The 23,367-nt window shown below is 40.6% G+C and overlaps 1 protein-coding gene across 1 annotated transcript; it reads left to right on the forward strand.

Annotated features, from left to right (window-relative positions):
• mmp17b (matrix metallopeptidase 17b) lies at positions 1-17,496 on the forward strand. Its single transcript, XM_049585688.1, has 12 exons — positions 1-39; positions 5,775-5,992; positions 8,889-9,021; positions 9,171-9,324; positions 9,524-9,632; positions 9,768-9,945; positions 11,187-11,363; positions 12,315-12,408; positions 13,173-13,246; positions 13,393-13,542; positions 13,867-14,127; positions 14,909-17,496. The coding sequence occupies exons 2-12, from the start codon at positions 5,843-5,845 to the stop codon at positions 15,307-15,309; spliced, it is 1,881 nt and encodes a 626-aa protein (XP_049441645.1). The 5' UTR covers positions 1-39; positions 5,775-5,842; the 3' UTR covers positions 15,310-17,496.
• The last annotated feature ends 5,871 nt before the right edge of the window (positions 17,497-23,367 follow it).

Below are 23,367 nucleotides of genomic sequence, written 5' to 3' on the forward strand. Positions count from 1 at the left end.
CTGGGCTTGATCTGGAGTTGGAGTGTTTTGACATTTCATGTAAGTTTATCTGATGTATGCTTGTGTTGTAGTGAAAGGTGTTAGATTTAGATGCTAGTGCCAGATGGCAACAATATTGCATATGTCAGGGCCAATAGAACTAGAGTGACTGGGCTTCTGTACAGCTGTTTAGTCTCAAGGGAAAAAAGGAAAGTAAAAGTTTTAGAGCCTGTGCAGGACAGTACTTAGGATTTAGGAAACACTTGTCTGAGTCTGAGTATCGGCAACTAACCCCACAAGATTTTCTTTTAATCTTTTAAAGAAAGTCAGGTAATTAGTTAGTTAACTGTCCAGTTACAAAGGTTTCAGATTTACTTTCTAATTTTCTTCGCGAGTGACTAGAATGAAATCCTGAAGGAGATATGCAGATGCCTTGTTTGCATTTATTGTTTTGGCCCAAAACTGGTCAAATTCAAGTTTACTGTGGAAATACAATTCTGGAATCAGCCTGTAGAGATTGTGTGTTCACAGTGACTCAAGTGTGAGTCTGACTCCTGGAGTAGCTCGTGCATTTGGTTGTGTATGTGCATGGGTGTGTGTGTGTGTGTGTGTGTGTGTAGAGGTGTATGAAGTGAAGTACAAATCTTCCTGTTCATCATCAGACATCAGTTGCTTTGATGTAGAAGGCACTCTCTGACTTTGCAACCAAATCTCTCTCCTACTCTTCAATCTCACAGGATCATCCTTTTTGTAGTCCTCCTCCTCCTCTTCTCCTCCTCCTCCTATCCTCTACACCTCCTCCTGTTTCTCCTCCACCCCTCATAGTGTCTTTATTTTGTCCTTTCTCATATCCTCACTCTTTATTCTATTTTTCCTCCTTCACTTTTAACGAGGAGAGGGGTAGCAGAAATACAGACGGATTCAGAGAGAAAGGAAATTAGGAAGGAAGTGTGTGTGTGTGTGTGTGTGTGTGTGTGTGTGTGTGTGTGTATCTGTCTGTCCACAGCTAATCTCACATACAACTGGACCAATCAGCCTAATAGTTTGTGTGCACATTCATGACTGCTCAAGGAACTCTCATGGCTGCAGTGATTTGAAAATGTTAAAAAAAAAACTGTTTTATTGACTGTTTCATGCTGTCACCGACTGCTGACTCCTCACTCCTCTTTAAGCCAGGAAACATGCTGTGTCTTAAACCACCTGGAAAACACGAGGTCATGCACTGGGTAGCTATTACCTTTGTGTCTAATCTGTGCCAATTTGGGCGCCAGCTAGGCGCTCAGGCAGTTTGCGTCTGAAGTTGTTAGGTGATCATAGACCATAACCAGCACTGTATCATACACTGTGTCCCAACTGGATGCAAGCTTTAGACTATTGTGCCGCATCGTGTTATATCAGGCACTCTCTGTCAAGGCTGCATCCGTTAAATACGGAGCTCTGTCAAGTCACTTACCTAGCAGCTGAAGTCCAAGCTGATCTTTTCCAGGTGTTGTTTTTAAGCGTGTTTTAGGAGTAAAATATTGTCCACTGGACAGATGTAGAGCTCTGTGTAGTCCTGCACTGAAATGATCAACTTCTCTTCTGTGTTTGTCATAGACTGATAGTGAAGAAAGGGAAGATACCTACCAGTTGTGATTGGCTGTTTCTTCTTATACAACATGCACTGGTTTTGCTGTGTTCCATAAGTTGAAATTTGTTTATCTCAGGAAGCCGGGATGATGTTGCTTTTGTTTTTGAGTGTGCCTTTCATGCATCTACATTGAAATCACTGTATTTGGGGTCGCAAAAAACACAGATGTGCATGGGCCTGTAACTAGCTAGAAGGAGCTGCAAGTCCTCAACAAAATCATGCAAGGAAAAAAGGGCTAGACACAAGCCTTGCCTTCTGTTGAAGGCCACATTTTGGCCTTTGTTGTGGCTCAAAAAGTTTGATTGTGAACTGGAGCATCCGTAGAGTAATTCCATAGATGATCTATTATGATCCACAAATGTTAATGAGGATATGAAATTAAAAAATTCCCATTTTTGTTATCTTCACCTTATCTTGACTGTAAGGGAGCCGGGAGGGACTATTGCTGTTGAGAGAAGTTTGCCTTCAGGGCTTGTTAAACTGAAAAGATTACTTCCAAAAAGCACTGAGGGCTTACTTCTCCCATGTGCAGCTGCCTGGCGAAGAGGTGCTCTCTACCGAGTGCACTTTCCTAGTATATGCTGTATTCTCTATTTCTCTATTAACTTTCAAAAAAGGTCAATACGATATATCCCAATCCATAATAGTTAAAACAAAATACTTCCATGTGAGATTCATAGTTTTACTTTTGGAAGAAAATTCAAGGGAAAATCTAGAACACTGTTCATCATGCAGTTTGTATAGGGTCATGGTAAATGAATAAACCTGTGCTCATTTGATGTGTAGTGGGATTAAAAAAAGGTTTGCTTGTTTTTCACTAAAGAAATATGTGTTTATTATTAAAATCTCTCTCACAGGATAAAGTTAACGTTACATTCGATTAAAGGGAGAGTGTTTGCTGGTTTTTAACATCCTCCCCTTTTGACTCTTGCCCTCTACTCTCTTTGCTGCTTTAATCTCATTGCTTTAACACTGTACTCCTCCTCCATTCATCCCTCCCTTTCCTCTTTTCTTCTCAGCCCCCATGCTTTAACTGAAATGGTATACCCTCTAACTTAATTAAATGAAGCATCTCACTGACACGGACACAAACGCTGACATCCACCAGTGTCCTGTACCGCAGTCAGCGGTGCCCCTCCCCTCTGTAGTTTATGGTAATTCCAGTCCATCTTCTGATTGCATCTGGTATATTGTATCCCCAGTGGGAATACAGCATGGATGTTTCCCGTCAACTTCATTCACTGACTGCTTTAACACATTCATGCTATGGTGACATTGAATGTCACACTGTTTTTCCTGACTTTGCAGTGAAAGAATAAAGGAGCATTGTTCAGTCATCTGACCAGGGGTAATTTAAGTACAGAAAGCCAAAGCAAGTTAAAGGCATATATTAGTGCATTCTCTAATGTTAGTGAAGACACTGGAGATAAAAGCCTACTGAAACATGTATTCTCTGTATTTGCACGTATGATGGGGGACGCCCAGACAGGGTTTGACTAAAACTACTTTATTTAGACAGATTTTGAGCTCAAATTGTTGTACTTATAAAGTAATAAAACAGAGATTTTAAAGAGAGCATTCAATGGTGTTGGGAGACCTGCCACCTCTATGGTTAAGATTTGGTTGAGTTTACTCTATAATCATTTTCTTTTTGTAATAACAATGCATATCAAATGACAATATGAAAACAATGTTAAAGTGGTCACATGTAGGCTAGTGATGAACCTACAGAGAACTTACAGAGCTTTGTTGAGAGTTTGAGCTCACTGTTTAGCTTTACTGTTCTGGTTCATTTTCACTGTTCTCAAAGCATAGGTCATTCTAACTCTTAACTTGTCCAATGATGCAAATGATGCTTGGCCAGTGGCCCTTGTCCTTTAATACCGACACACTTAAGCAGCCTTTAGCATCTGTATGGGACGCACTGGGCCACTGTACTATAAAGAGCAACAAAAGGGAAGCAAAGGGCGAGAGGGACAAGTGGTGGATGGGTCAAAATAACACAGTGCTTTCAGCCAGGAGACTGCTGTTCATGTTCCATGTGGAACCAAAAGTCAAGGTTGAGTTGTCTTAACTAGTTTTAATTTTGACATTGTGTTAGTGATGCACTTACTTTTAACACATTATCACATATTACATTACATTATATTACATATTTTAACACAAACCATGATTTCTCAATATTAACAAGCACTTCAGTCACCTAAATCTGAAAACAAAGTAAACCTACGTTAGAAGTTTATTTTGAAAAGATAGTACGTATGTAATGAGTGGAAACTGACACTCTGCCCCTCAGTGTACAAAACTGACACTTTAAAGGGGTACCTTGATCGGTATGTTTGACACTTTAGGCCACTGAACAGTGGTCAGTGGTGAAGAAAGTATTTAGATCTTTTACTTAAAGCAGCTCTTACCTTTCTTGCATTTCACACAGCACTTCGAAAAAAACTGAACATTCACAAGTCCCGCCTCCCTCCAAAGCCCTACTCCTCCTTCCTCCACGTCCTATGTCCTCATTATGTCTATGATAGACGTAGGTGTTGGCAAGATAACGTTAGATACATGGAAGAGAAGAGCGAGTGTAACGTTTTAACCAAGACAGGCAAACGCAACCCTGGAGTTTTAAAACTCAACCGGAGTCAGTGATGACTGATGAGTTTTAGAATAAGGTTACAGTGCTAACGTTAGATAGTAGAGTTAACATTACTAGTAAGTGGAAATGCACAAGGAAGATAACGTTAATGTTTAAGAGACTACGCTACAGTAGGCTAACGTTAGCCATTAGCAACTGGATGCTGTGTTGTCATATACAACATTATGAATTGAACTGAATTTCTTTATTTGTCATTTTTATGCGCAGCACAAAAAACAAACTGACATTTTGCGTACCCCAAGCCCTCTTGTCCAGTGAGCGGACGTTCACCAGAACAACGTTGGGAACAGCTGGTTAGCTATTAGCCTAGAGCTAACCCCTCTGCGCTTCCCCCACTCACGCGTCCTGTCACAGCACTACTGGCATCTCCCCGTCAGGACAGCTCCAGGCGAAACCACGGTCATCTCAGGGCTAGCTTGACGTAGCAGGCCAAGCTTGCTACACATTCTGAGCTCTCTCGGTTGTAGCATTAGATCAGGCAGGACAGGAGAAAACTCCGACCAATCATTGCATTTGGTCCGAATGCAATGATTGGTCAGAGTTTTCTTAGAACCATATGAGAATGGTATAATTATGAGTTTTCATCTCTGGTGGAATTCACTTACATTTCAGTGTGCCATCAGCTTATTAATAGCATTTTAACCTAAACAAAGAAAAGTATAAAATTTCCAGAAAGGTAAGTGTTACCAGTATCGTACTATAAAAATATTCTGTTACTAGCAAAAGTCCTGCATTCAAAATTCTATGTAAATAAAAATACATAAGTATTATCAACAACATGTATTCAAAGTTTTCAAAGTAAAAGTATTCAGTAGGCGGCGGAATCTCCCCTGTGAAAATTCTATTACCGTTATATATATATTATCAGATTATTTCTAATATATTAGCAGAATTTTAATGTTGCAGCGTTTAACTAGATTTTAACTAGTCCATACAACCTGTATAAATTGCAGTTTTCTGTTTGCATTCTTAATATGAAAGTATCTAGTAACTGTCAGGTAAATACAGTGCAGTAAATAGTATAGTGTTTGTCTCTGAGATGTACTGGAGCATGAATATTAAGTTTCATGAAAAGGTAATACTCAGCTCCAGCAAACAGATACAGTAAGAGACCAGCTGATGAACATCAGAGAGCATTTAGCAGCTAAATGAACAGATATTTTGTGTTGGTGGTGGAGACCAAAAACATAGAGGAGAGTAAATATTGGACCTGCATTCATCAGGGGGACACAAACACAGCCCCAAATGAATGTTAATGTCACTCTGTAAATGGCCAAAAAATTACTACTATTATTACAGGTTTAATCCTTAATCTAATTATACCGTGGTATACTATATATACTTTGGTATGTTCTTGTAGTAAAAGTATTGGCCTCAGTTTCTACGAAACTACGAAACGACGTTTTCTTTCTTATGTCATTTTCATTGCTGTCTCCAGATTTGTACTTTTAATTTAATTAGACTAATTAATTAATTGATTAATTAATTTTTTTTTTCCTAATTTCACTCCAGGTATGGAAAATCGTCTGAAACTTTGAATTCACAAGCAACATTGAAGATTTCTCTTAAGTAAATATTTAATGCTAGAATATGCAACCAAGATGAGGATGTGGATTCTCCTTCTGTGCCTGAGCAATGGATGGACGCAACCAGCCGCTGCTGCTGATCCAACCCCCACACCCTCCTCTGCACCAGTGACACCCACTGAAGACGAAGGAACACAACTGGTGGTAATAGAAACAGCATGAACATGTACAGGGAGCAAGGAATTCAGATACTGAAATGCATAGTTTACAGTGACCTGTGAATCACTGAGAATCAGTGTGTGCATATCTGGCTCTCAGCTTCAACTCATTTTAAGAAAACATACCTCATTATTCCCTATGCAGAGTCTTTCCCATATGTTCCCAGGGTCCTTTGTTCCCTAGCTCTGTATTTGCTTAATGTGACAGGGGTTAGGGTTAGGTTTGTTAGAATTAGTCAACCACTTAATTAAGAAAAGTTGAGAAAAGGAAAAATAAAGCTGAAAAAAACATTATTAACATTTTTAGGGGGTAGGAAATCAATAGTAACTGAGCCGTTTCAAAACTGGTTGAGATTAGGAAGGAGGTCTAGGGTCAGGTTGCTTTATTTATGAAATATTTTTGTTTGAAATGGGTAAAATTTCACCTAAATACAATAGGAGGGTTAATGTGTGTAAACAGAATGTTAACCTTGGGAACCCTGAGAACATAGCTATCCTCCCATTTTTGTTAATTAACACTAACAGAAGCAACACGAGTGATGACTATTTGGGCGTCAGCTTGCAAAAGACTTTTTTCCATTCTCCAAATGCAGTGGTGAAGGTCCAGCTTAGAAGCCATTTTTAGAGCTTCACATCTGGATTTAGAGTTTGGATCCCAGTTAGTCCAGCTCGACTTATGATGTTACTGCATCTGACTTATTCACCTGAATTTGGGCATCCTAGATCTAAAAGTGCTCAATCATACAATCAGTCATCATACAGTCAATCATATGCATGTATGAAACCTTGACTTTTAATTGAGGACACAATCTGATGCCATTGCCTTCAGTTTATATATGCTCAAATGTCAGTTTAGTTATACCCAGTTAAAACTAAAGCATTCTCATAGAACAGTCCTGTAATAAATCCTCTCATCGTGAAGGTTCTAATGATTTGTGTTGAAGCTGTTTTAGAAAAACGTTGATTCAACTGTGAGACATTTTGGAGTCTGCAGTTTGTGGTGCTGTTGAACTGTACTGCATTATACAGAAAAGTGTTTCTATTATTTGTGCCATCCTGTTTATTTCAATAAGGGTAGGCATCATTTGTCAAACACAATGGGTCCATTCAAAGGCAAGGCAAGGCAATCTAATTTATTGAACACGTTTCATGACACAAATAAAACAATGTGCTTTACTTTTTTAAAGCAGGGAACATAAAAATGAACATCAAACAAATGCCATGAAATGTCACACAATAAAAATAACATATAAACCCATAAAACCCAAACACACACACACACACACTTCTGTTCATACAGTAGGTCTGAGAAAACAGACAGGTTTGCTTGCACACACACACACACACACATATGCACAACACTCTCATCATAAGCCTGAGAAAACAGGAAGGTTTTGAGCTTAACTTTAAATGTAGATACTTATAGATCAAGATTTTTGTAAAGACAACAATGCAAACAGCATGCATGCTAAAATAGCATGCTAACGCTATGATGCTAACAAAGTGTGCATCGATGCAAATCCTGATATACTGTATACTAAGACCTACCCAATATTTATCATTTAAGGTATGGCGTCCATTCAGGTGCTCTGTGGGTGTGCTTGGCTTGAGAGAACATTTGGGTATGCTAGAGTGAATACCTATCACTTATCCCGTTAGCTTGTTGGATTGATGTATTTTGAAATTTATGGGACGGAATCTTTGGATCAGACCAAACCTGTGAGTTTCCTCTATTTTCCATGCAACCCTGTTTACTTAAATGTTATAATGCTATGTCAAATATGTTTAGGCAGAGACATAATGGCTGCCGTGATTATATTACACCTGGTATTAATATGTATCTTGGGGTGATGACAGGTGGACATCTTTATGTTAGTCTGTTTACAGTTGTCCTTAAAATGTGTCTCCACATGTGTCTTGAGTGACTTGTAATCAGATCCAACCTGATCTCACAGAAATACGTGAAATGACCATGACCACTTAACACAGTAGTGGAACACACCCCATCTGCCCACAGCACAATGCTCTTAAAGCCCTATGCTATCAAAAGCTATGTTTTTGTGTGTATACAGAAATGTTAAAGATATCATTGAGGAAAACGAGGTTGACGTGACATTGTTGAATCAGGGAATTTGTGTGTCCACCACGAAAAAGGATCCTATTTGACTTAACATTGGCATTGTTTCCATGGTATCGGCACGTAATTTAAACCCATTATGTGCTGCCACCACGGAATGCGGTGTTAAGAGGTCGTGGTCATTTCACGTATTTTTGTTAGATCAGGTTGATCAGATCTCACTTCCCCACTCCACATGCTTATAAACATGTACGACAAAGACTAAATGCATTGTTGTTTTTAACCAGAGGCAGCATTGCACTTCCCATACTTAGTCTGCCAGAAATGAGAAGAAGAAGAAGACTGGAAAAAGACTGGAAGAAGAGTGGCTGAATGGATATATTCTGAACGCAAACGCAATGAATGCCAATGTTTGTCCGAACCTCCAAATGCGGTCTGATCAATTAGATCTCAAGATGCATCAAAAAGGCCTTGGGTGCATTCACACCTGTGCTTAGAGCTGTCCACTTGTTAGCCAATCACCCAGATGCATGTCAGTACCAAGTGTAAACAGGGCCTTTGATCCAGGGTCAAAGACCACCCCAACATGTACGTCAGCACTGATTGTTCAACCAGGACCGTGATTATTCAGGAACCTTCGTCTAAGGCTTTGAGTTGCCTAAACATAATCATATAAAGCACATGGGTTCAGTATGAACATTTTGTGTTTACCGTGAACAGTCTGTAGATACTTTCAATATAGGTTTCCTTAGGGTTACCAGATGATATGTCCTTCAGATGACTACCTGCTCTTTTCTGCTCATAGGATTGGTTGATGAAGTATGGATACCTCCCACCCTCAGACCCCTCCACTGGTCAGCTACAGGCCTGGACAGCTGTCACTAACGCTGTCAGGGCTATGCAGAGGTTTGCAGGCCTCAAAGACACTGGAGTTGTAGGTAAGAATTACAGATGGAGGCTGTGAAAAGTTGGATGCTTTGCTTTAAGATCCAACCTGCTAATGTGTAAGCTACTCCCTCTTGAATCTGGCGCTCCAAATCTGACTCCTTACGTCTCCGCTGGTTCTTGTTTGCTTTTATGTGTTTAGATGAGGAGACAACGGCGCTGATGAACAGTCCACGCTGCTCCCTACCTGACCAGGGTGACCCATCCAAAATACCAGCCAACCAAAAGGGGGGCAACATGAGGAGGAGGAAGAGAAGGGCTATCGCCATGTGGACACGTCGGAACATTAACTGGAGGTTGGAAACGATTAACTTCTCGTAGTCTATACCAGATTATGATACAGTTCACCTGAACAAACGAGTATTTTCTATTTTTTAATTAGGATAATGAACTTAGATTTTTACAGAAGCACATTTGTTTTCTTTAAGTCATGTAACTGGGTCTTTCCCTGTGACTCTTTCTTACACCAATAATCACACTCTGTTGCATTCTCAGGTTGCGTTCATACCCCACCTCCTCCCATCTGTCCCAGGAAACAATTCGCTCACTGGTCTTCTATGCTTTAAGAGTGTGGGCAGATCCAACACCGCTGGAGTTCCATGAGGTTGGTCCATTTGTCTCATGCTGCATTAATGACATATGGGAAAGACGGTAGATATGAGTCCAGGTGGACTTGTGAAAAACTCTACCTGAGGCCTGAGTACCATCAGCTGTCCTTTCTATTGTTGTCTGTCTTCAGGTGGGCAGCCCAGAGGCAGCTGACCTGCAGGTAGACTTTCTACATGGTTATCACGGTGATGGCTATCCGTTTGATGGGGCAGGTGGGGCAGTCGGCCATGCTTTCTTCCCATCAGACCCTGCCCGGGCAGGAGGAGTTCATTTGGATGCAGAGGAGGAGTGGGCCTTCAGACAGCCAGGTGAACCATTGTTAAGAAAACACCTGTGCAGTTCATCTTCTAATATTATTACATCTTTATAGCACAGTGACGTTCAGACTCTAACCAGAGTCTGCTCCTAATTGTTGCCACATCTGACATGATGAACAAATTATTGTGTATGTGATTTGCCTCATTCCGCATCACGTCTCACAGCAGCAATACTTCTCATATTCTCAAATTTGTCAGCTCTTTGGTCTTTTTGGTCTCAGTCCCAGGTATCTTGGAAAGCAATGGCTTAATTTTAATCAAATTTGCCATATCACAGTAGCCTGAAGATGGATCCACTGATGATCCTAGTGATTTTGGTGACTCCTTGACAATTCCTGTAGAATCCTCACGCCAAATTCCTACAAGAGTTACCAGCATATTTAATGACTCTGCACCTAACAATTTGCGTTCAGCAATGTTTAGTGCCTATAGATGACGTAGTATCTTTTTATGTAGCAAGATGAAATAAAGGATGTGACAAGGCTATTAAATGAAGGCTGGGATACAGTCTCTGACTGGGTGGGACATATTATGGGTATGGTAAGACACATGCCAAACGTAACTAGAGCTGCAATGTTGGAGGGTTACAATAGATGGCACTAGAAATAAAGGTATGGTGTCTGCTCAGGTGCTCTTTGGATGTACTTGGCCTGAGAGAACATTTGGGCATGCTAGAATACCTCTGAGGACAAAACATAGACTAGAGTTTGTTGTGTATTAACATTAACATAGCTGCAAAGCCTAAACCACTCTTAACTTATGTTGGCACACTTATGTTAATAATGTTGGCACTCAAACTATCATCTTTGTAAAAAGGATCTTTAATGGATTCCCACGAAATATGCTGATAGTGTTCATAGTCCCTAGAGAACTGTCACCTTCACATGCTTTTTCATTCACACAACTTGCTTCATAATGTAAAAGGTCAGTTTCCATGACATTTGATGGTTGCATTCATGCTCTCCAGTAGAAAAGCCGTCTTGAATAAGGTGACTCCAACTTGAGGTCAGACTTCACATTTGGTGCCTTTGTAGCCAGATTCTAAGTTAAGCAACTCTGTCAGTGTGTTGTTTGTTCTGTCCAACAGCTTCACCTTGTGGTATGTAATGCACATTGCATCCTTTAGTAGCCACTTGCAATCACTCTCCTACCAAAAGTGAAAGATACATCAATCAGCTCATCATTATCTGTATCTGTCTGGCTTTCTATCTTCCCATCGTCTCCTTCACCAGCCTCTGAGGGTACTGACCTGTTCACAGTGCTGGTCCATGAGTTTGGCCATGCACTGGGCCTTGCTCACTCCTCATCTCGTCACTCAGTGATGAGGCCGTACTACCAGGGTCCTGCTGGAGACCCCCTCCACTATCGCCTGGGACCTCAAGATCTGGAGCACATCACCCAGCTCTATGGTAAGACCCTTCTCACGGCTGTTATTAAAAAGTCAGATTGTCCACCATGAAAATTTCGGTTGTGAACACATGGCCACTTGATGATTAAACCTGATCCTGGTTGGCATGTGAGGATGCATATACTGCTTGCAAGAACCAAACTATGGCGTTAAAAGATCAGAGGAAAACAACGACATAATGACGCTACTATGACCAAGTGTCTTCAGATATAAAAAAGGGCCACACAATGCATAAAATTAAAAATAAATGAGGACAGCTGTGCAGCAGTTGCGTGGACTGAAGGAATATGAAGGAAGTACAGACAGACAGTGGCATTGCTTGATGGTTTTATCCTCCACATTATGCTCAGATGTGAAAGCATGTATTGTAAAGATTCAATGGTTATAAATGAATTCTCTGTGATGAAATGTGTGACTGCATTGTTCAAAGAGTAGCTCTTAATTCATTTTGCCTTTGCATAATGTCATGCATACTTCCTCCAGCCCATCAGCAGCTCTTGGGCCTGACAGCTGTGTGCTTGGATACATAAACCTCTGTTGATATGCATCAGTATGAGGATTAACAGCTGCGTTGTAACATTTAATACATACAAAACAACAGTAGCTGATAAGGTCAACACTTCCCTTCAAATCTCTGCAACATTCATATGGGGATAGATAATGTGTCTGTAACTGTCAACAGTATAGTGACCAAATTGATGAGAGTGCTTTATGTCTTATTGTAGATGATCATGACATCAGAATTTGATGCATTTTAAATAACTGATCACTGAAAGACACTTTAGGATATGTGGAGAAAGCATGGAATAATTATCATATTGCACTACCACTACTACCAGAAACACTTGTATTGTATCTTTTCTGCCTGCATAATTATTGTTTTATCATTACTGTCAAGAGTATCAAGAGCTTTATTGCTATTAGGTTTAAAATGATTTGATTTTTGATCTAGGAAAAAAGAACCAGCTGCTGGCCACTGATGCTCCTCGCCTCGCCCCAGAGCTTCATATGCATCACAGAGGCCACCCGCATCACCACACATATGGGTATGACCAACAAGATAAAATAGATTAAGGCACTGGTTCCTAATTTGGGGGTCATGACCCCCAACTAGGGACCGCTAAGCTTCACAGGGGTCACAAGGCCTTCATTTTAAGGGGTAAAAGACAACTTTAGAGATGTCTGCCTTTCTCAAATTTAATGGTCCTAGATGCCACTTGGCTTGTGGTGCTCAAAGCACCAAAAAATAGATTTGAAAAGCTCAACAGCTATGTCTCTTTTTAGAAATCATGACCTGGTTACTCAAGATAATCCACAGACCCTGCTGTGAACAGTTTAATGTAGGAACTATTTTCTGTCTTCCAAACTTCACCCATGCATCACCGTGCAGAAGGAAGCATGCATCTACTCATGGATGAGAGACTTGTGGCGCTTACTTCTGCAAGATGATAGAGTTGACAGGTGTAGTTTGGCAGAGAAAATATAGATCTGACATGAAACTGCTCATAACAAGGTCTGTGTATTGTCTTGAGTAACTGAGTCATGATTTCTGTAAAGAGACATTGCTGTTGAGTTTTTCAAATGCATTTTTTTGGCGCTTTGAGCACTACAAGCTGAGTGCCATCTAGTTCCATTATTTTGGAGAGAAAAGATTGGTGAAAAATTCAAAATGGGGAAATGGACACTGCTTTAGATAGTATTGATTTTTTTTTTTTTTTTTTTTTTACATATGTTAAAGTTCATTTTTGATTTCATCTTTCTGAATGAAGGCATTAAGCTCTATCAGCCACACTGTGTTTTCTCCCTTCAGCCCCTCCATAGATCGCTGTAACACCAGTTTCGATGCTGTGGCAAGGATCCGAGGAGAGACTTTCTTCTTCAAAGGTCTGAATACACCGCAAACTGACTCATTAGGCATGTCAAATTAGAAAATAGAAAAGTAATTTGTTAGGATTAAAGCTGTCTGGCTCTGGTTAGCAGGATCACTTCCACCATAGCTTTGCTTCCCCTCCATTCTGTCGTCCCTCCAGGTCTAACAATGTGGCGAGTTAACGGTGGGGGCTTGGTGTCAGGTCGCGGGGCTTCAGTCAGAAGGCTGTGGAGGGGTCTACCTCCTGACCTTCCTCAGATTCACGCTGTGCTGGAGAGGAAGTCAGATCATGCCATCATCTTTATCAGTGGTATATTCTAATAATCCTAATACAGTATGAATGCTAAGTTATTCTGACATCATATCGCACACAGGTTTCCTCTTCCACAGAGACTTAGTCTACACAAGCATGAATGAAAAAATGAGAGACTGAATATAGACCATTAAGAGGATAAATTACAGTTCACTGACTCAAAACTGAAGTAATTACATCTGTGAAATATCTGGATCAACTCAGTACATTTTCCAAAGCAATATCTTTGGCCGTACACCTACGGCACAGTTTTTCTTAGATACATGTGGAGTGAGTCACCAAACTGAACAACTGACCTCTCTAGGTCATGTCTTGCTGCAGGTTCCCAGTTCTGGCTGTTCAGGGATCTGTCCCTGCAGGAAGGTTACCCTCAGCCCCTGTCTGCTCTCAGGATGGGGGTGAGCTTAGCTGGAGTAAACCAGGAGGAGGATGCCACAGCAGCAGGGAGGTGGGGCCTCATCTGGGACCCAGAGGAGGGCCCTGTGTGGGGGAACATGGGAGACACTGAAGAAGAGAAGCAAGAAGACACCTGGACTCAGCTGCTCAGAGAGGGTGTCAGTGGCATCACCACAGACAGTGATGGTGAGGACAGCACTCATATTTGTGCTTGTGTGTGATGATAGTTGTGTCTGTTCTTATAAGGACCAAATGCCCTGCCAAGAATGCCAAGGGAAGGCACATTTTTTTTATATGTCAGCCATTTACATTTTATGTTTTATGTCTGTCTGTGGATAGTGTCCCGACGGCTGTCAATTAGATCCAGCCCTCGCTCATCCTCTCGGTCAAATATGGTCACTTCTGGCCCCCCCCCAAAAACCAAGACAGTGACAGCATAAATGCTTATTACAGGCATCTAACCTTTACAAGAATCCATTGACTTTGAGACAAGGGAACTGGGAGTGCAAAATGCTAACTCATATCCAGGTTTCAGGACTCACTCCTGACCGTACTCTTAAGACAAAGCCCATTGTACACACAGTCTAACATTAGTTGCTGATGTTGTTTTAGTTGTGATAAACTGGAGCTGTTATAGATACCACTTTCCTGAATAAATTCTAGCCAGAGGGCCAGTCAGTATTTTGGGAAAACGAAGACACATCGATCTAGCATGCTGTTGCTAACTTGCAGATTGATCGATGGGTGGATGTCGTGATATTATTGGTTGAAATTGGTTGATACTAGCTCACATAAGCACACACCATATTTTATTTTGCAAGAAGAAACATGATTTGATTTTGATATATGAATATGAAAAAAGTATTTTGTATCTGTTAGTACTATTAAACAGAATAGAATAACATTTATTCTAGAGATTCACGTATGCAGGTTATTGGTTGTAAAAACTTCTCTCCCTCTTCCCCAGGCTCTGTCTATCTCTTCAAGGGAGACTCCTACTGGAAGTTTACTTTTCCAGGCTCCTCCCTGCAGGATGGATATCCACGATCCTCTACTGCAGACTGGCTGAACTGCCCTGACCCCTCCTCATCCTCACCTGTGGTGGATGACCACTCTTTGTCTCTGTCTCCGCCTGCAGGAAGACAGGAACTCAGGGAGAGATGGAGGGAGGAGAGAGAGAAGGAGGAGGAAGGAGGAAGGGGAAGGGACCATGGAAGGGACAGACATGGAAATAAACATAAAGACAGACAGGACAGAGGCTCACACATCTGGACACAATGCACTTGTCAAAATGGAGCTCTTCGAGACAGGACAGCGTCTTTAACTGCTGGTCTGCTGATGATGATATGGACACTGTTGGTTATTTAAAGCTGCACAAGACAATAAAAGCCAGCTGTCTTATCAGGTCGAATCTTGAGGAAGGGCAGTAAAAGAGAACAGAAACTCATCTACAAACATTTACCATGTGCATTCATTATACCGTCCCTGCTGCCCATTTACCCTTATTTCCTCTCTTTCTGAGTGAGAGATGAGGTCACTCTCAGTATGGAGCTGGAGACAGGCTGGTTAACCTAGCTTAGCATAAAGACTGGAAGTAGGGGGAAACAGCTAGCCTGGTAAATAACACTTTAAGAGGGAGTTACATAAACAACAGTTCATCCATCCACCCAGCATCTGTGCAGGGTCTCCCCATATGGCACAGTTGCCAGATAAAATTGGCGAACAGGTTTCAGTTTAGTCTCTCGAAAGCCATAGTGGTAAAATTTTGCAGTCTCACTGTGATGACAGTTGTTGCCAAGTAATAGCTCCAACACCTGATTTATGTATGGAATAATCAAATGAGATACAATGTGTTATTGAATGAGCATTAAAGTTGTTAGTGAGTGAATTTTTAACAGAGCTAGGCAAGCTGTTTGCAGGTGAACCCTCTCTGAAGCCTTAGTTGAGAGAGTAGTAAAGTTCAGCGATGCTCTCCTGTAACAGAGTCAGACTCATGATGGACAGTTAAAGATCAAAATACAGTGTATTCAGCAGAGCCAGACTTTGCCTTTTTCATTCCAAACATTCTTCTTCCTCATCAAAACCTGGCGGCTACATTACCCACAATGCAACTCCAGCAGTTTGTTTGGAGATTCCATGTGTTTTGCTAGTAGCAGTTAACATATCCTTGAGTCTATAGCCTGTAGCCTGTAGCCTGCAGCGGAGATGAGCAGCCGGCCACAGAGGTCTAGTAAGATCACTTCTTTCTCACTCCAAACCTCCAATTTTTTTTTTTTTTTACTTTTCAAACTTGCAGTCTTCAGGGCCAACTAACGCTGACGTAAGTTACATCACTTGAGGACATTTATCAGACATCACACAGCTCCCTTTGGGGACACTAAGGGCTTTATACTACTTAGTTCACATATGCAGTTGTACTCCCCAACACCTGGAAACACACTTGGATTTGTAAAATCATGGAGTTCCCATTAAACACAGACATGATATTAATATCCAATTTCTCATCTCAAACATGGACAGAGCAGATAAGCATATTTCTCAAAATCTTGTATTATGCATTTCAATTTCAGTATTTCATATGGTCAGTTGAGAGCACTGACTGATTCTGTGTGTACAAAGATGTTAAAGCAGATGTTTTTATGTTGATGTAATATTCCGCTTTCGTCAACCAGCCTAGCTAGATGGAACATCTGCTTTCTCATTTCAATCAGGATGAAAAAATACACAGAATAACTCCATCTCTGGTGTGATGTTGTTTGGAAGCCATCGACTTAATTCAAGAGCTTCTGGATTTTCACAACTCACAATGTGACTGATCTGGTTAAAATGTATAAACATTTTCTAAACGCATAAGGTTCCGATCATCACTTAAGCAAATGTCATCCTAGAGAGAACGTAAATGGAATGGTCAGAGTCGTTATACTGACATCTGAGGTGTGTTGATTGATTTGCGTTGTCAGCTCATGAACAGAGTAACATGCAAGAAAACATTCCACCTTTAAAGTTGCAGGTAGTTGGCCCAGTGAGTGAAGTTATTTTTTTCTCAGTCTACAGCGGCTGCGAGAGGCAGCTAAACATCCTTTCATTTTATAGTTAAAGTCTACTACCGTATGTAAACTTGCCACGGACTGCACGGTGGTTACGTAACCTTCAAAACCAGCCATAACTCAGCCCTGAGCAAGAGTGATGGTTCACTACTGACCAATCAACGAACTGCAGTGTTTTCAGCTACACCTTGGTACCCCAACAGTGGGATGACGAAAAATGGGGAAGGTATTAAACAGTTCTGTTGGTAACATCCACAACACATCATGGAAATGGAAAAATAACCATTTTCATGTAATCTGAACTGAACTGAGCTGAACTACTTGGTGGAAATGAGTCTTTTATGTTACATAAAGATAGAGAAGAAGTTGCTCTGCAGCAGTCATGTGAATATATCACCATCTGTCTTTGTAAAATTCTTGCAATGTAGAGGTAGTGTATATAACATAGCATTATTTATATTGTGTATTGTTGTTTTATAAAACTGTTCGTCCTTTGGTACACATGTATATCCATAAAATGTCAATCCATAATAAAATAGTAAAATCAGAACCAGCAATATTATTATTATTTTTGTTACAATATAATTGATATAACATTAGAAGAGCATACACATGAGAGTCAGAGGAGCACATATGATGCTCTGGCTTTGAGAGGAGGTCCTATTTAGTTAAAAACTATCTAGTTTTATTGTAAGATGTTTCCTGTGTTTTTGTATTTCCCATTTGACAGCCACAACGGGGATGAACACTGCATACAAGCACAAATCAAGGCTGGTGTATGGGCCAGAAGGGTGGCACGGACTCCTCCTGCAATCTAGTTGGCCACCCCCTGTGTCTATGGGCTCATAGTCTCACAATCTGTCAATGGCTGTAGGCCATTTGGAGTTACAAATAGCAGCTATTAATTGAAATGATTTCATATGTATGAATGTATGTATGTATGTTTCATATATGTATGTTTCAGAATGTGTAATCAGGGCTTTAAATCTGAGTCTTTCCCAAAGGTGGGCCCCATTTTTGAATCTGTGCCCCAGTGACTTTATATGCCATACATTTGTCCCATTCTCAAGAACATGATATCTCAAGAATCCACATTTTCAACAATCACTTTGTGTATAGTACTTTTACAACTGTAAGTAACACTTACTGTAATATACCTACACCCTTTTTGTAGGTATATTACAATGAGGGTGCTGTTTAACATTTCCCTCGCAGACAGTTCTCATAAATTTAGGCAGGGTTGTTTCACACTACTCTGTCCAGCACTTGCTGTATTTCCTCTTCACTGGTGATGCAGAGGAACGTCTGGATCCTGTTTATTATCCACCAAGAGGCTTGCACACCAAGTTTTTAGGAACAAAAAGAACAAGCGGGAGTGAGAGTCTCTCTTGATGAGATATTTAAACATAGTGGGTTTGTGCATTGATTCCTTGTCCAGCAGGAGCAGGGATATAGTGCTGCTGGGGAGCACAAGAATAATGCTCCATGACATTTTTTTCTGTAACAAAAACACATTTAGCCAGGATCAACATGATGGTCATGGATCAGCACTAATCATGCACACACACATAAACAGTTTTTGAAAGCCTAAAATAAATGTGCTAAAATGTGTTAATCACCGGTCCTTGTAACTGAAAGGTGATATTACCCTTACTCTTTAATGTTAGTGAACAATATTCTGGCCTGTTGGCCAGCTTACTTGTTAGCATAGCCTGGAGAACATGCCTACACAGGAGCCTCAGAAGCTGCATATACTATACAGTACCTGTCTGGATGATCTGAAACATGTAAATGTAACTTTCACTGGGTGTCTCTTCATGATTTATGAGGACTTGACTGATGGAAGATTTGATCATTGTTTCCTAAACTAGCGGGATCAGAAGAGTAAAGCAGAAGCCGCTGAGCGAGCACAGTGTATTGATCTCCTGGAGGCCATGCTGGCTCTGGATGAGAGTGAGAGGATCTCTCCCAGCAGAGCCCTCACTCATCCATTCATTTCCTGCATCATATCTTAGAGAACTCATAGCACCTTATCATCCCACCAGAACACTGTGCTCCAAGAAGGCAGGGTTACCTGTGGTTCCTACAGTCTCCAAAAGTAGAATCGGAGCCAGAGCCTTCAGCTATCAGGCTCCGTTTTTTTTGGGAACCATCCTCCAGTTTTGGTCCAAGGGGCAGACGTCTCCAAATTAAAAATAGAAATAAGACTTTCCTCTCTGATAGAACCTATAGTTAGGGCTGGCTCAGGCTCGTCTTGTCTGGATCAGCCCATAATCAGGCTGATATAGGCCATGTCTGAATGGGGACTTTCTGTAATACAATGAAGAAAGACAACACACACTCTCAAAAAAGAAGAAAAAAGTCTGGAGGTGCTCAGCCACAGAACAACAGTATAAACAAGAAAAAGCCAGCAATACTCTGTGTCCTTCGTTACAAACTTTTAATACCTCACTGGTACAGCCGATCAAACACACAGACCGGTTTCGACAAGTGTCTTCCTCAGTGTGTGAAATCATTTTCTTGATGTCATGGTTGCTAAAAATGAGCTACTGAGCACTAGCGTTTATAGGAAAAAGACTGACACTAACAGCTACCTTGATTACACCAGCTTCCATCCACCTGCCCTTAAAAAAAGGTCTCCCTTTTAGTCAGCTCTTAAGGGTCAGAAGAATTAGCACTGATGCCTCTTTTGATAAACAAGCCAAGGAACTGTGTTATCGTTTTTTAACTAAAGGTTATGATGAAAGGGCTCTTAATGAGTGTATGCTCAGGGTGAGACAAATTGACAGGAGATCTTTATTGACCTCCAAGACTCGTCCTTCAAAAACTCTAGGTCTGGTTTGTGCTACCACCTTCTCTAACATCTTGGTTGATATACAGAATAGTGTGAGGCAGCACTGGTTTATTCTAGCAGGTCATCCACAAGATGGTCATTTATTTAAAGAGCCTCCAGTTTTTGCACACAAACGTGCTCCAAATTTAAGAGACCGACTAGTCAGAGCAGATTATTTTGTATGTCCTCAGCACTTTTTATCCTCTCTGCCTCATGGTAATCATCCATGTCAAAGTTGTGTTCACTGTAATGCCATGATTAAAGACAGAGAGAGAGAGAGAAGGCTGCTACAACGTCAAGCCTTCTGGATCCACGCGCTGCAAACTGAACACCCAAAGGGTATGAATGAGGAACTACTCTTGAGCTGTTTTTTTTTGTAGTGTTGTTTATCACTGTTTTTCATAAAATAAATAAAAAAACAAAATAAAAGATTTCACACACTGAGGAAGACACTTGTCGAAACCAGTCTGTGTGTTTGATCGCCTGTACCAGTGAGGTATTAAAAGTTTGTAACGAAGGACACCAAGTGTTACTGGCTTTTTCTTGTTTAGACTTTCTGTAATACACCTTACTCTGTTCCTGTGACTCCAAATACCAAAGACATGGTTAACACTATGAGATAAATAAAAAGATGATAACATCTTTATTATTAAATATTTGCCCTGTGAGTATCACCAAATATATTTTTACTTACAACTACATGTCTTACAGTTTCCTCAGGGCAGCTCAAATCAAGAGTGAGGAAAATACAGTCCCCCATGAAGACATGTGGGTTTGAAAATTTGAAAAGGGATTACTGAACTAAACATTTTAAACATGCGAGGTACAGTTAATTCTTTGCAAAGAAATGTACAAACTGATTCCAGGTAAGTTTAGAGGGCCGTAGTGGGTCATCTCGCTGGTCTGGATTCTACCACAGTGTTACTACAACAGAAAGATCACTCTTACTAATACAAACGCATTGTGTGTCTAGCTATGACAAGGACACATTCTCACTTAATGGTCAAACCAGTGTGGCTGTTCCCGTCTTTGAGTATCATGACAATCAGTGCGATGTGACTGTGACATCTCAACATGGGAATCAATAGTCATAGATGAAGAAACGGATGAATGACTTGCAACACTGCAGGACTCCTTGCAGAAAATAATTATTTACTGCACCATGACGTTGCCTACGTTTCGAGCTGTATGCTCTTCGTCTTCATGCTGACGAAGAGCATACCGAACCGAAGATCACAGGTTTGAGTTGCATGTAGCTGATCAGGATGTTGTTATCAGGGATAACAATAGTTTTCATTGGCTCTGCGTTTTGCGGACAACAGATCCAGCAGGGCTGAGCCACTAGGTGCGTCTCCGTCTTCCAGTGCACATGGTGGTCAATGGCGATGAGGAACACAGGTGATGATCACTACTCTCTGCTGCATGTTACCCGCATCACTCCCACTGCTGGGAAGGCGGAGGCAAACTCCGCCAACCAAGTCACCTTGCAGCCCGCCCTCTTTCTCTTGTTTTCCGTTCCTCTTTGGTGTTGGCTCTATCTCTCTCCCCTGGTTTTCCAAGGTACTGCTCCACTGTCATTTATGCACAACAACTGCCAATCTATTTAAAAAGAAAAACAAAAACCAAACACCACCAAACTGGTGAGAACTCAACCTGATTCAACCCTGCTGGAAAATTGAGAAATTATAGCTTGGCTCAGGCCCAACTGACCTCGAGCAGAGAATCAAAGCTCTAGTCACAATCCATGGTCAACGCATACTAACTGCCTCATATGCTGGAAATGGGTGGGGATTTACATGTCATATTCAGTGGACAGCAACAAGAAGTGCTGTATTTTTTTGTATTTTGTATTGCCTTGTATTATTTTCCTATCCTTTGCCCAACAACATACATTTTTTTAACCTTAACGTGATCATTTTTGCTACCAATACAAAATGTGAAACAATGCTTTTGTTCATATATCATTATGACAGGTCGTGACCAGAACTTGTGTTTTGTACTTGAATTCCTCATTGTCAAACATCATTTCAGCATCATAATCATGGTTCAGTGGGTTTAATTCTGCAGTAGCTTTGTATGTTGTAAACACAAGGAGAATTATAGCTGCTGCGCAGCAATGGGTCGGGTCCGGGCATTTTTAGGCAATTCTGAGCAACAAGCAGAAGAACTGGAAGACATTTAGGAATTTAGCAACACTGCAAAGGCAGATTTGAAACCACTGTAAAAAAAATTCAGTTATTAAGACAAAAATCTGAAAATACACATGTTGCATCTAGACAGCATGGAGATGCTGGTAATTTGTTTGTAACAATGATTGATTTGCCCCACAAGTGAAAAACTGATGTTTAACATTGCCATTTTTACACTGACTCCAATTGTTCACATTAGAGCAAAATTCAAAATGCTGTCAAAAATTCAGTTTTTGAGATAAAATTCTGAAATTTGCCACACATCATCTACCATGACTCTAGAACTTTGTCATTTTTTCATGAACATTGAAGATTTAATTAGCAAGAATTTGCATGTATATGTTTACAGTACCATTTCAGTCAAACATTTTGATGCACTGTAGGCTCAATTTTTGATAAATCAAAAATCTGTGTGAATTGTTTGTGTAGGACAGTCTGAAGATGCTCTGTAGCAAGTTTGGTGTCAATTGAGCAAAAATTGTGGGAGCAGATAGGTTTAAGAAGTTTTACAGTTTTTGAAAAAAAAAACAGTGATGAACTTCTTAATTTTTAATAGGTTTAAGTGTACAAACGTTTCTTCAGTATTGGGGCTACAGTTTGATGAAAGTTGTGAAGTTGTAGCACGTATGGTTGATTTGTTATGAATTTTCAAAGTTTTGAACTTTAGACGCTTGCTGTAGCACCACCATCAGGACTATTGGCTTGAGTTTACAGCTGAGGATATCTGGCATGAGACTGGACCTTTGTGCAAAGTTTGGTGAGTTTTCACCCATGGGAAGTATGATTTCCTCGGAAGAAGAAAGAAGAAGAAGAAGAAGAAGAAGAAGAAGAAGAAGAAGAAGAAGAACTAGGATTACAGTAGTGTCCTGGCAGCTTAGCTGCCCGGACCCTAACTACAAACAGAGGGGATGATGGTGGCCAAAAACATAAAATGCCACAGACTGTTTCATGCTTTTGGCATAAAATGCTGTAAATATAGTAGGTACAGCATTTTATCTGTAATGTATGTAAAAACACAACTTCTGTCTATCTGTCACAGACAGCGTGGTTTCACTCTGACTTCATGAATTTCCTCTGTGTACTCCGTTTTCCTCCCACACTCTAAATGCATTTTAAAGAAATTACTACTACCTATCTTACACTACCTATCAATCACACACACTTCGGTTACTGCTTTAATAAAGCTGAATTACAGTACTGCCAGTCATGCGACACCACTCTGGTTTTTGTTTTGGTCATGAACTTTGGTGTAATGTTACTGCTTTCTCAGTACCTTCAGTTCGTTTGTGACCTGTTTCTGTGAACAGTGGATGCCTCTTTTATTCAACATCCTTGTTATGTTTCCGTACACAATGTT

The sequence above is a fragment of the Epinephelus fuscoguttatus genome, linkage group LG9, assembly GCF_011397635.1.
Source record: "Epinephelus fuscoguttatus linkage group LG9, E.fuscoguttatus.final_Chr_v1".
In the NCBI taxonomy this organism is placed as follows: Eukaryota; Metazoa; Chordata; class Actinopteri; order Perciformes; family Serranidae; genus Epinephelus; species Epinephelus fuscoguttatus.

Bases quoted from the DNA above. Each gene is read 5' to 3' on its own strand.
- mmp17b (XM_049585688.1), top strand. From the start codon at position 5,843: ATGCTAGAATATGCAACCAAGATGAGGATGTGGATTCTCCTTCTGTGC. The intron at 13,247-13,392 runs GTCTGAATACAC...TCGTCCCTCCAG, and splicing joins AGAGACTTTCTTCTTCAAAG to GTCTAACAATGTGGCGAGTT. The intron at 13,543-13,866 runs GTATATTCTAAT...GTCTTGCTGCAG, and splicing joins TGCCATCATCTTTATCAGTG to GTTCCCAGTTCTGGCTGTTC.